This window comes from Ooceraea biroi, chromosome 11 (assembly GCF_003672135.1).
Source record: "Ooceraea biroi isolate clonal line C1 chromosome 11, Obir_v5.4, whole genome shotgun sequence".
Lineage (NCBI taxonomy): Eukaryota > Metazoa > Arthropoda > Insecta > Hymenoptera > Formicidae > Ooceraea > Ooceraea biroi.
The window spans coordinates 9,244,974-9,258,475 of record NC_039516.1 but is presented as its reverse complement, the minus strand read 5'-3'; the positions used below and the strand labels follow the sequence as shown (position 1 = coordinate 9,258,475).

At 40.2% G+C, this 13,502-nt stretch overlaps 2 protein-coding genes across 11 annotated transcripts in view; one reads left to right on the top strand and one right to left on the bottom strand.

Moving 5' to 3' along the window:
* LOC105277530 (putative uncharacterized protein DDB_G0277255) overlaps positions 1-6,825 on the bottom strand; it is a 31,403-nt gene extending 24,578 nt beyond the window's left edge. For 5 of the 10 annotated variants that reach the window (XM_020030927.2, XM_020030934.2, XM_020030942.2 and 2 more), the window contains exons 1-2: positions 6,437-6,824; positions 1,408-1,539 (exon numbers count right to left, since the gene is read on the bottom strand). In XM_020030927.2, the coding sequence (XP_019886486.1) occupies positions 1,408-1,506 (99 nt within the window). In that variant the 5' untranslated portion in view covers positions 1,507-1,539; positions 6,437-6,824. Of the gene's footprint in view, positions 1-1,407; positions 1,540-4,990; positions 5,049-6,436 lie in introns of all 10 variants that reach the window. The other 5 variants (XM_011335933.3, XM_026973770.1, XM_026973772.1 and 2 more) reach the window with 3 other exon arrangements.
* A 156-nt stretch (positions 6,826-6,981) lies between these two features.
* LOC113562943 (cytochrome c oxidase assembly protein COX20, mitochondrial-like) lies at positions 6,982-7,953 on the top strand. Its single transcript, XM_026973773.1, has one exon. It carries the CDS (start codon positions 7,210-7,212, stop codon positions 7,558-7,560), a length of 351 nt encoding a protein of 116 aa, XP_026829574.1. The 5' UTR covers positions 6,982-7,209; the 3' UTR covers positions 7,561-7,953.
* The last annotated feature ends 5,549 nt before the right edge of the window (positions 7,954-13,502 follow it).

Genomic DNA, 13,502 nt, shown 5'->3' with positions numbered 1-13,502 from the left:
TGAATGCCTGGAACGCATGAAGATTATTTCTCGCGGTATCACGATCTTTACTCTCATCTGTCTTTGTATCTACATATATGTTTAATGCTTGCTGAACTTATTTTATTTGCTATATTATTATTATTATATTATACTTTGTATTCTATTTTCACTTATTTTATTTGCTTCATTATTATTATTTTATTTTTTTTATGTATTGCGTTGTTGATTTGTATTTTCCTTCTTTTTTTGGCTGTATCACTTTTATAATATTTGTGATCTTACATGTTTCTCATTATTATGGATGTATTTAAGTTGGTTAAGCGCTTGAGGGGACTTGTCCCAGGGCGCCAATAAACGTCTCTCTCTCTCTCTCTCTCTTTGTTGTAGCGTTGAAACGAGTAGAATGGATGCTAAGTAGATAATCGCTGCGTGAAGCGATTTGCATGTTTATCGTATCGCGCGCCCGGATGTTCCGAGATAATTAACGTCGCGCGGTATATCGCGCACGTGAAAGTTAACGCCGCGCTGCGAAAGTGGAGATCGATATATCTTCTTACACGATAATTCGACGGTCATCGGGTAATCAAGGCCTTTCATTATATTAATCATTAGACGAAGCATTCGTGCGTGCGAGGCGATTACGCGGTTTTTTCCTGCTGCGCGCCGTACATTGCGAGAGCGGATTTCAATTGCAAATGATCGTTGCGGTAAGGCGGGATCGTTAATAACAGGCATGATATTCTAAGCTGTCGTTGAATCGGAGCGTGTGCGCTTCACGTGCGATCACGTGTACATAAGATAAAACCGGTCGTGACTCTGTAACGTCGATGCGTATCGGCAGGTAACGAAAACCGGAGTGCGATCTGACGTCGGCGAGGTAAACGGCATCCGGGCGCGATGCGCCCGGTCATGCGTCGCCGAACGCGTATTTTTGTTGCGGAACGGTACACGACGACGAGGACGACTGCAGCGTCGTCGGACACGACAGATGCGCGACGTGATATATCCGCGGGTGAGGTGATACCGTTGCAGAAGTGGAATGGGGAATCGCGGTTGGAAGGAAGGGCATTGAACTTCAACGTGGCCTTCAGCCTAGCCGCGCGAGCGCGGCAATCAGCTGGATTTTCCGCTACACACGTATGTGCGCGTAACTAGCGCGATATGCGCCTGTACACTGATGCGTGCGATCTCTCGATGAATCGATATTGCGTGAGTACAACGAGGGGATCGAGGATGGACGGGGAGAGAGTTGAGTGAATGCGATCCGATACGCGAGACACCTGTAAGCGGGAAACCTTGAAGTTCAATGATCCATCGACGGGACGGGAAGCGCAATGGTCTTCTTACACGTGGCTACGCGAATCGCAAAGCGTGTAGGGAAACAGCCATCGGCTGTGTCGTATGGATAATCGAGGCGAAACTCACCTGTTTCTGGGCCTTGTCCATGATACGGTACGAGGGCGAGTTGTGATGACCGGATGCTGCGACGACGGCGCCCGCCTTACGAGACACGCATTGCCCCATATAGATCCGCCAACCTTATCCCAGCACCGAATGCTGTCCGAATGCAAAAACAGTTGAATTAATTAGTTGAATCGACAAAACCGCGTGTCTTTATGTTCGCGCTATTCTACTCTCTGATTCTGAAGCCACTTTAGAAGGGGAAAGTACGCAGAAATGCAGACGATCGAGGCACTGGATCTTGGACAATCCAAGTGAAAATCAGTAGGCAAGGATTTCATGTGTACGTTACTTTACGCCCGTATACATGCCGCCGCCGACACGTACACGGCGGAAGGAGTAAAGTATGCGTGTAACAGCCGCCATCCTGATTGCATGCACACCTGCCTTCCCATCCACCTTAACATTTCGTTAGACAGTCGACCGACGTCGCGAAGAACGTCCTTACTTAATTTCCCGTCGAGTGAGGAAAGAGTGATACACAAGCCGTAGGAGTTTTTTTGAAGCAGAGGAATATATGCAGAGTAGACAGAGAAGTATATAGAGGCAAGTCACCGCCACCAGTGTGTAAGTCTGGGAAAAGTATCGTGCTAATCGATACGTAAAACCTAGTCTGAAGGAGAAAATTGCGCGACTCGACGATGCACCGGCAACATGTGTGGCTGAGGTGCAATGCCTATGATTACCTTTCGCGTTACACAGCGCGGATTCTTGATCCCAGGTCGCGAACTTGCGCGTCCCCATTAGATACGCCAGGGGCAATATTGCAGAGCGTCTCCGAAGAGCTGCGAGATGGTCGAGAAGGCATTCTCAAAAACACTCGAAAGAGACTTTTGCTTAAGGCACTCGGACTTCTTCAGACACTCTGTATATCTTTTACAACGATGATTCATTGTTTGCATGTATCTATACTATGGTTAGTATAAAATATACTATGGTTAGTATACAAAAAAATATGTATAAAGTATAAAGTATAGAGGAGAATCCCCTATATGAGATCTGCTCCTAATATGAGATAATGGGGTTTCTGCAAAACTAGTGAGTACCATCTGTTAGTTCCACCATGAACTTATTTCTCTTGGTGTAAAATGTATTTAGTGAAAAATTCATTGTTCATTATTGCGTTTAGCCTTTGCAAGAAAAGGTTTGTGAAATTGTGAACATGTCAAAGGAACTTGAGGTAAGTCTTTAAACCTTGTTTATTACATAATAAAGAAATGGTTGGCAATAAATTCAGTATGCAATGATAGAGTAGAATCGTAGTAACAGGAAAATACGCGATTTGTTGAATTGCTTAATTGTAGAGGTTAGATTTCATGATCGCGGAACCGCTAGGCGTGTGGCTCGCATAATGAGATATTCAGGGTACTCTTAATATGAGATAATTATTGCTCGAATATGAAGATTATGTAGTGTAATAAAAAGAAAGAAAATACTACTTAAGGTTAAAGAAAAGTTAATACGAATTTATATTACGAATTTTTGTGTATTTAATTTTTATAGAATCTGACTATGGAGGTTAGAGAAACGAGGAAGCGTCGACAGTGGAATCGTGAAGATTTGGCGAAGGCTGTGGCAGCAGTATTTTTATAAAACTATCTAATAAAGTTTTTTACTTGCAATACTGATGTATTTTGCACTTTTAACATCGATTTCTCGAGGTATCTTATATTAGGAGCACACTTTCTCGATCCTGCGTAAAGCTCTTTTTTCAAATTTGTTTAATTTTCAGAAAAAATAATATTTAAATTAGATTTTTCATTTCACCAACCTAAAGCGTATTAAATTCTCTTCAAGATAACGTATTACATTTTAAAATTCTGCCTATAGATTTCCTTACATTCGGCAAAATCGATATGGTATCTCATAATCGGGGACTTTCCTCTATACATAAAAATATAAAAGATAAAATATGAATATAATATAAAATATAAATAAATATAAAATTTAAAAATTTATAATAAAAAGAAATAAAATATAGTTCTCCAAAAAATATGTAAAAGATGTGGTTCGAGAGAAAACGCTTTGCTCTCAATTAAGCTGTCGAGCTGACTGAGATTATAGGGGCAGACGTAATCTTGCAAGACATAGTGCGAAATTCGGAAAATGGAGCATCAATTTTTACAGATGCGACTCTTGAGTGTCGTCCTCTTTTCAAATCTACGTTCGATTCGGCACAGAATATTGATCCTGGAATGCGGAACATGATAGCAATGACTCACTCCGCGTATTCAATCTTCCTCGCACGATGAATATCTCATGAATACCGTTATGCGGTACGTCGAATATCTCGAATAACGCTATTCAACGTAAAAAAAACATTTGTTGTTATTCGGTTCTTATACGATTTACTTCATATAACGCGTGTGAACAAGTTTTGTAGACAAATAGCAGTCACGATCGACCGTTGGCTTACAAAAGAACATGTACGCAGAAACGCCCGCGAGAATTCGATTCTAAATGCATCGTATAGATGGTGAAAGGTGACCATACACAAGAGAGCGTACTACGATCTCCAAATGTAGGACGATAAATGGCACTGGCCCAATTTATCGTGCAGAGAGCATTAAGAAACCGTACGAACCAGGAACTGAACGGTAAACTGTAATTTCGGCGATCTTTTAATTACAGTCGGCTGATCCGAAGAGCCGTGATCGTATTATATAATTTAGAGACTCCAAGATCTTCACGGTAAAGTGGGCTAAAGACACAGAAATCTCGAAACCTGAAATCAAGTTACAATAATAGACCACCGAGTGTGTACGCTTTCGTCTTATTGCTCTCATATCGATAGATTTCGGTCGAAAGTAGCGCGATGATCTATCGAGCTAGTGGGTCATTCTTCTCTCTAATACAGATCCGAGTTGACTCACGAGTGACAGGTAATCTTGCCTGCATCGGCCGGTGCTTCCCGCGGCGCGCCATAAATGCATGGAATCTGACCTTTCTTGCCGCGACTGTGCGAAATCTCCGCTTACCGTTAGCGAGCAGCGGACACCGCGAAGTACCAGAGCTATGCTGTGTCCGCGCAGGTGTAATATTCTAATCGGCGAGCACGTTATTACCGCAGTCGTTATTTCCTCCCGAGCGAAATAATCCGGTCAAAGTTCGTCGTTCGAATGCAAAAAAAAAAAAGACCGTGAAAGCTTTCGCAACTTTACGCGTAAGCCGTTGCTAAAAATAGTCAGTTATCATCCAATTTAAATTTCGGCTCTAGGAATATTCGAAATAAAATGATTTCGTAATCGAGAATGTCATTTTTAACTTTCTTAATTTACTTCCTGAATTTCGCAAGTTTCCCGAGAGTTTTCCTAGGTTCTTTTATCTTCAAGATACCGCAAATCGGTGGAGCCGAGAGGTTTTTCGCGGAAATCGAGAGTAGAAGGAGCAAGGAAGAAAAGTATGCAGAGGTAGAGAGCGAAATGTGGTTAGTAGTGCGCCGAGATGGAGCCGCGAGGAAGCGTGCATGCACCTTCTCCCCTTAGAAGTCAACGCGCGCGGACCTGGATGGTAACACCGCGCTCTCGCGATGCCGTGAACTACTCACAGAAACGAAAATCCCTGAGGTCTTACGCCTGGCCTGCCGGAGAGTAATCTCGAATGCACTGGAAAAAAAATTAATGTCGTCCACTATCATGCGAGGGGCTCGAAACTGGCCGCCTTCGATCGTACGCGCGCTTCGCGATGAAGAGGGGGATGTAACGAAAAATGTTCGTGCACAACAATTAAATTAAAATCTTCACTGTCCTCCGCGACACGTGCGAGCAACATTTCCGAAGACAACAAACGAGCGCGCGCGTCGCGCTTGCTTTCAATCGCTGTCGTTTGCAGCGACGCGCGCTTCAACGTCGCTGCTGACGTAACGCCGAGTTAAATGTCTCCGACGTACACATTTGACTCACGGCTTATTTCGCAAGAAGATGCATCCGCACGTTGAACGTCACGCAGACACATGACACATCGAAAAGTCGATAGCAGGATCGTAAATTCTGCCCGCGTAGCCGGAATCCTCCGACAGCATCTTTGACGCTTGATCATCTCGTCGATAGCTGTCATCGTTACGCGAGCGTGATTTCTATAGTAACTTACTCGAATGAAGTTACGATACTTTATTTGAGCGAGTATACTAGTTCTAAGATGAATACCAGCCTTCTTAAGGGGATGCTGGAGTTGCTAGTGAACTATTTTTTCACTATAGCGATGGTAATTGCAGTTTCGAAAATTCTCTTTATGGCTTGTGCAGAATAAAAAATCCTTTTCCACGAATGAAGTATAGATAGAAAGAAAGCCCGCTCTACAGGACTTTATATTCAAAATGGAAAAAAGTTAAAAACTTGCATTTATCTTTTCTAACTTTTTTCCATTTTGAATATAAAGTCCTGTAGAGCGGACTTATCTATACTTCATTTGTGGAAAAGGATTTTTTATTCTGCACAAGCCATAAAGAGAATTTTCGAAACTGCAATTACCATCGCTATAGTGAAAAAATAGTTCACTAGCAACTCTAGCATCCCCTTAAGGAGAACTATTTTTTCACTATAGCGATGGTAATTGCAGTTTCGAAAATTCTCTTTATTGCTTGTGCAGAATAAAAAATCCTTTTCCACAAATGAAGTATAGATAAGTCCGCTCTACAGGACTTTATATTCAAAATGGAAAAAAGTTAGAAAAGATAAATGCAAGTTTTTAACTTTTTTCCATTTTGAATATAAAGTCCTGTAGAGCGGGCTTTCTTTCTATCTATACTTCATTCGTGGAAAAGGATTTTTTATTCTGCACAAGCAATAAAGAGAATTTTCGAAACTGCAATTACCATCGCTATAGTGAAAAAATAGTTCACTAGCAACTCCAGCATCCCCTTAACTTAACGATAATTCGTGAGTAAATTATAGAAATAACGCTCGCGCAGACGTAGGGATGATAGGTTAAGGGACACGATACGGCGAGACGCGCGACGTACGATGACGGGAGAAACTTTTGCGGAAGTGCTCACCTCTTCTGCAGCTAAATCTTCCGGGCGAGTCGCACGGGTACGTGGTATGCATCATAGGAACCTGACACGGGAAGCACCTACGAGTAGCGACGCACCGATCGTGCGAGCATGTCACCGCGATTTCCGCGTGTACGGACGGACGGGCTATCTCGGGCACGCTCGCGTACGTGGAGTAAAACGGCGAGTAAACGCGCAAACGCGTACACGTCGCGTACTCTTATTTGCGCGCGGAGGCGTAACGGATCTCGCGCACCCTTCGCGTATCCCTTTTCCCGGCGCGGTCGCAGCTTTTCTACGCGTAACGACACCGAGAGTCTCCGTTTCCGTCGACGGGACGCGGTCCTCGCGCGATCGACCACGAACGAAGTGTGCACGGATCAGCACCGCGCGCACCACCTGTCACACGGATTCGATAGCACGGAACATGCGTCGTGCCGATGTCACCCGGCGCTCTTCCACGCCTCCGCGGCAACGGCAGCGAATCAGCGCGCGAGTCGTCACGCGCCGGATTTTCGTACACGCGGCGCCCTCGCGCGGACGATTCCGGTACCATTCGCGCGTTGCGGCTAGCTTCAGGAAGCTCGAGAGGTTCGTTCGTCCAACCTGCACCGACTTGCACCCTTCTGCACTACTTGCGCTTACGAATGGAGAAGGAAGCGCGAGAGTGCAATTCGAACGGACTCGCTGACTTAACCTTACTTTGCGGATCGTTCTTGGAGGTTACGTAAAAGCGTTTTTGTCACCGCGAGTGACAGGAATACGTAAAATACGGAATGGATACCGAAAGGACGAGTGAGAGCGACAAGCGCAAGCCGGTGATGTTACTCGGCCGAGATATCACGAAGATTCCCTGCTTCAAAAGGAGCATGTTGAACGGCATCTACACCGGCATCGGCAGCGGCCTGGTCACGTTTCTGTTGACGAGTCGTCCAAGGCGAGCGCTGGAAGTTGCTTTGGGAGCCTACATGAGCGTCTCCCTGGTCTACTGGTGCCATTGCCGATACACATACGTGAAGCAAAAGTATCAGTTGAACGACATAAAGGCCCTTCAACAACAACAATCAGTCAACAAGGAAATCGAGGAAACAGAAGTCGAGCAGAAGGGAAAACTAGTTAACGCTTAAGAAATCCTGTTATTTAATCTTGAAAAATGTGTAAATTATATGCGATATTCATCGCATGGAACAGCCAGCTATCTTGTAACATAACAAAGATTATTATATTATTTATATGTGTAAAAAGTGTGAGAGAGTCCTAAGCTTCTTTATAACAAGTCAATACATAATACATTGTATTTGCATATATTTGATATACGACTGTTGGTTATAACGATGTATGTACATATAAAAGAACAGCTGTTGTGTAATTTAGTCATTACTGCATCAAAAGCAATTAAAAGTGTTAGCTAAGGAACGAATACTATTAGTTAGATTTTTATCATGTAACAAAGCAAATTAAGTAAAATACTTTATGTATAAAGTCTGTCTTCTATAATAAATATCTCTTTTAAACATATACACATATATATATATGTTTTAAATTTCCCTTGCATAAGCTAAATGAAAATAATCCATTTCAATTTATTATAAATTTTGTTTATGATAAAACTGCAAAATACGTAATAATTTCATGTATTTTAATTAATGCGTTAAAAAAATTAATCTATGTTCGAATTTAATATGTAACTTTTTCATATATTACAGAAATTTACACAGGTCTAACTGTGTTGTGCAAAAGCAAAATGATTGTACATTTTCACACGTGCAAAATATAAACAACACGCAGTACGACCTCTAAGGGGAATATATGTGAATCTCATTCCTATAATAGTACCGTGTTTTCGAAGCCACGATTACAATCTGTGCGGCTGCGGTATGAATAAAATGTGCAAATTCTAATAAAATTAACGATAATTTTAGCTCAGTTAAAATTTTACGTATGATAGATAACAATTACAAAACGAATATAATAATTCGAAATTTCGGGTAACCGTTACGATGTCTCAAAACGATACGAGCGATGATGAAACGGGTTTGCAAACGCTCGAACGTTTCTCAAGAAGACTTGCTACAATCGTAACACTTCAGGTATGTACGTGCGCTTTATGTTGACGAGTCGTCCAAGTCCTATTCTAAGACGTAACATTTACATTATTAATCACGATTTGAGTAGATAACGAAAAATATTCTCAAAGTTATGCGGCTAATGCTCGTTACTCATCAGTAGAGAGCAGATAGCTTCATGCTTACCGCAATCGGGTGTGCGGTCAAAATAAAACGATTCGAGAAAGGTCCGAAAGACTCTTCGAACAAAGCAGCACGCGGAATAAAAGAGAAATTTGCTTTATTAGGTTAAAAGTACCGTTAAGAAAGTATTGTTGCAAGATGTATAAAGTTTAGATAGGTAAAACCCAAATTCGCCTTCGCGCTGCACCAACCTGAGAAGTCCCTCGACCGATGACTTGGAAAGTGTGAAATGGTGATGGTAGCGGGTACCTTTAGGATTTGTAACTTGCGCATTGACAGCACCAAAAGTATCGTACGCCTTGACGGTTACTTTTAAAATTTTTACTGGGACAACGATGGTGGTGGTACACTGGAGAGATTAAACGACGCATTGATTTTAGTAATCCGTAATGTTTTTTAAAAATTTCACATTATATTTTACTCTTTATATTTATATTTTATATTTTATAAATACCTCATTATAGGTGTATAGGTCGATGACTTTACCCAGTTTTCAATGATGCGGGCGTGTGGCCTAGACCAACGATTCCTACGGACTCGCGTCGGTTCGGGATCATTGGTAGCGAAAGATTGAACAGGCTAGTTGCAACGAATTCGTTAAATAAGATATCCTCTCTCTTGACGAACACTTCTCCCATAACTGGGAATTGTTCCTTCATACATGGCGATCATTTCGTCCAGCATGATCGTTCTTTACAAAGTTCGACATCCGCCTGGGGTCAATGGGATCTTTCGATTAGCGGCCAAATGCCAATGCCCAGTCTTAGGGTCTTGCACCAAGATACAATATCTGAATCGCGCGTTTCATTTTATGCTGATTGGTCGGTCACTAGGTGAACGATACAATTCGGTATTTTTCTTCGCTAAAACGTATTACTCGTAAATGAAATAATCGTTCTTTTAAATAATGTTTTATCATTTAATGCTATACCTCCTCAAATGCCTCCGAAATTCACCTCCCGGTGGCATATCGAGTTTTGCTTGGCCACGTGGACTGCCATTCTTAGCAATAAAATGTGCAGTGAAACCATTATAAACTCCCTCCCTTTGACGGATATCCATGATAGTTTCTGCGAAACGATTAACGCAATTAAGCGCGCAACACATCACGTAGGAAATTTACATAAAGCACAAACCCTTACTGTAACTAATGTCCTGGTGTAAGAAAACAAGGCTTCCTCATCGAGCCTGTAAATACCGACTCTAGCTTGCATAATTCAACGGCTACGACGTGAGGCTGTACAGCTTGTATAATCTGTATAAGAGTAGAAATTTTTCAATGAAATGACGCAAGTCTTATTAACGCTGTACAATAAAGATGACATCATGTCTCCAAAATTATAAAGAGAGAAAAACGTATGCAAGATAATTATTTCGACACTCGTTTCTGGCGCTCTCAATACTGAAATCATGCTGTTCCTACTAATATAATTTTCCTCCGTTCTGTCGTCAGTTACACGTCCACATAGTTTCCCCGTAAATTATCATCCAATAGTAGGATCATACTTCTTTATCTTTAGTGTTCACCCGCTCTCACATTGTACACATTATGTTTTTGCACCATGTACAGTGAAGTCAGTTTAAATTAGTATTTTGTGGCCTGGAAGTATCTGTCTTATAATACCTGGCCACACCTAAAGCATGAAAATATTAAAATGTTAAATGGAAATGTAATTATGATGATATATCTAGATGTGGCTAAATTTACACCTATTAGTACTTTATTTTAGATTACTTGAACAATAATGTGTTTTTCCTAAGATCAACACACTTAAGACGAAAATATTAAAAATACAAGGCTACCATATTTTCTTTGATTACTGTATGAGAAACGTTATGTTGATATCTACAAATGTTTAGAATCTATCAATTAAGTTTTTGGAATGCCTGAGAAGTTTTACGATCTGCGATGTACTGTGTAAAAATGGCGCAAACTTAGACTACAGATAATAAATTAGATATTAGATGACTTAATTGGCCAACTTTAGCTGTTCGGTTTAAAATTACTTACAGCATTTTGAGCTAGGATTTAAAATTTTTTGTTTTCAAATTATCGCAGCGAATATGTATATTAACAGATCAGCATAGCTTGGACAGCACATTCTATAATAATTGCTTGACACATTATTTAATTCTGGCCTTATCAACACAATCCATGAATACTTTAAATCACTTTTCCTGTTTTTTTCGCGTTTTCGCCATTCCTTCTATACAGCCTATAGAGTGATACTGGCACTGTTGTAGTAATGGTGTCATCTTAGACTAGTACAGAAAAAGGCTGATTTTATTATTAGCATTTATAAAAGTCTTATAGAACTGTGAAAGCCTTAGTAACAAACAGCTAGTTAAAGCTATCACAACGAAAGTCACAACTTACGTTGGCTATTTCAAATGTTCCTTGTTCAGGACGCTCTCTACAAATATCAAAGTAATAAACATGCTGTAAGTACATTTGCTTGTTTTTCTTCATAATATATATAATATACAGCGCGTGGTCCACCTTAAATCGATCATCTTAAGATATTCACTTTGTTTTTGATGATACGAAAAAATGTCTAAGGAAAAAGTTTGACACCGTTCGAAGGGGCTATCAGTGATCTGACAGCAACAAAAAGTTTTTCAGGCTATTTTTTCGGAGATTCAAAGGTCTAGAAATTAATTTTGTCTTAAATGGAACTACATATTTTTGTTTGCGCAATTTTAGGGCCAACATCGAAGGAGGAGTTCAGCGACCTATGACAACATGACTTTAAAGATCTGGAACGTGGAAACAGAAAAATGCAAAACTTTATGCTTTCAACACAAAAATTTATTTAAGGAGGTGTTCGAAATTGATGGTCCTCCGACTTTCAATACATTTTCTAAGGTCCATGGACGTTCTACTTATCGAGCCACCTTAGATTTTCGCGGTCCAATAGTTCATATTTCTTCTTTATTTAGCTTGTCGCATGGTTAGTGAAACATTGATTCATCGGTTAAAACATTCTCATGTTCTGGAAATTCAATGGAATGTAGATTAAATAATTCCATACATTTTGTGTGCGTGTGTGTCATGCTGTATTAGAATATTATTGACGTTGAAAGCTTTTTGCAGTTCAAGTTCATTTCCGAGCTTGTCGATATTCAGATGGTTTGAAATATACTGATTAGTACGAAAGAGGAAAGATAGGAAATGCTTTTTATTACCGGTGAAAGCGAAGAAGCTCTACAGAGGCGGCAGAGAATGTACGGCCAAAGAACCCTGAAAAGCGTTTAGCCGTCTCGCGCTGCTTTTGACCGTTTATTCAAATTTCTCGTGAACATGGAGTGTTTGTTCCACGTAAGAAAATGCGACTCGTTTGCAAAACTAATGAACGCAGCAGAAGTTACTGTTTTGCTGCAGTGGCAAAATAATCCATCATACTCAGTTCTTGACAAAGTAAACGAAATACTGGTATTTCCAGACAAGTGTTTTACGCATTGTTAAACGTCCCCAAACTCATCCTATCTCATATCACATTGCATTGCATCAATGAACTTCATGGAAAATGATTTTAATTAATCGACCATTGAGAATTTTGTCAATGGGCGCTACACAGTTGAGGTCACATCGAATTTTTCTTCAACAGAATATTGTTTACCGATGAATCAACTTTCACTGAACCCATGGATGCTGGATAGGAAGAGGAGGACATATCAGTTGGCCAGCACCATTCTCACTGATTTGAATCCTTTAGACTTTTTTTATGTGGGGAAATGTAAAGACACTGTTTACAATGATGTACCAACTAGACAGAGAAACATGAGAGAGCGCATTTTGGAATCAATTATGCTGTATAATTCAGAAATGGATAAAAAGGGTAGAGTATCATTTGTTGCATCGTGATTCGAAAATGTATTGAATCGGCCAGAACATAATTGCGAACAACCTCTTTAAATAATTTTTGTGTTGAAGAGCATAAAAGTTTGATTTTTCTGTTTCCCGCGTTCAAGATCATTTAAAGGTCATGTTGTCATAGGTCGTGACAATCCTTCTACGATGGTTGGCTATATAAAATTGCGCAAACAAAATATGTATATTCGCATTTAAAAAAATTATCTTTGACCCTTTGAATCGTCCGAAAAAATAGCCTTGGAAAAAATTTTTGTTGCCGTCTATCATGCATAGCCCCTTCGAATGGTTGGCAACTTTTTCCTTAGAACATTTTTTTCGTTCATTCAAAAACAAGTGAAATATCTAAGAGATCGATTTAAGTGCGACCACCCTGTATATATATATATATATATATATATATATAATATATGTATATATATATGTATATAATTGTGTGTGTATATAAATATTGCTTCTCACCTCCATCAATAAATCAATTTCACTGGTCAGAAGATTCCGTGCTTTGTGGTCTTTTATCTTCCTCAACGATTATCTCCAGCGCTATTATTGGTCGATATGTATATGGACGATTCTGTTGCGATCAGAATCTGCTACTACATTATGCTCCGATTCTTTAATGATCATGTTCCTTGTGTAAACTTGCGCATTATCTGGTTTGGGTCGATGTGCTATAATCACCTTTTTCGATTAACAATATCATAGTGTTTATCTTTCTATCGGATGATAATAGGTCCTTTTCTCCTTGATCACCACACAACATATCGATCAGTAACTACCTGGATTAGCGTTCACTTGTTTCCTAACATGTTATGGATATAATTATGACACAATTACTGCTTATAAAAATATTCTTGCAATCTGTAAACACAGAAAATCCTGTCGCGTTTAGGGATTGCATGTAAAATAAATGTTCCAATTTAAACTCGCGTTATTTTGTTATATCGCC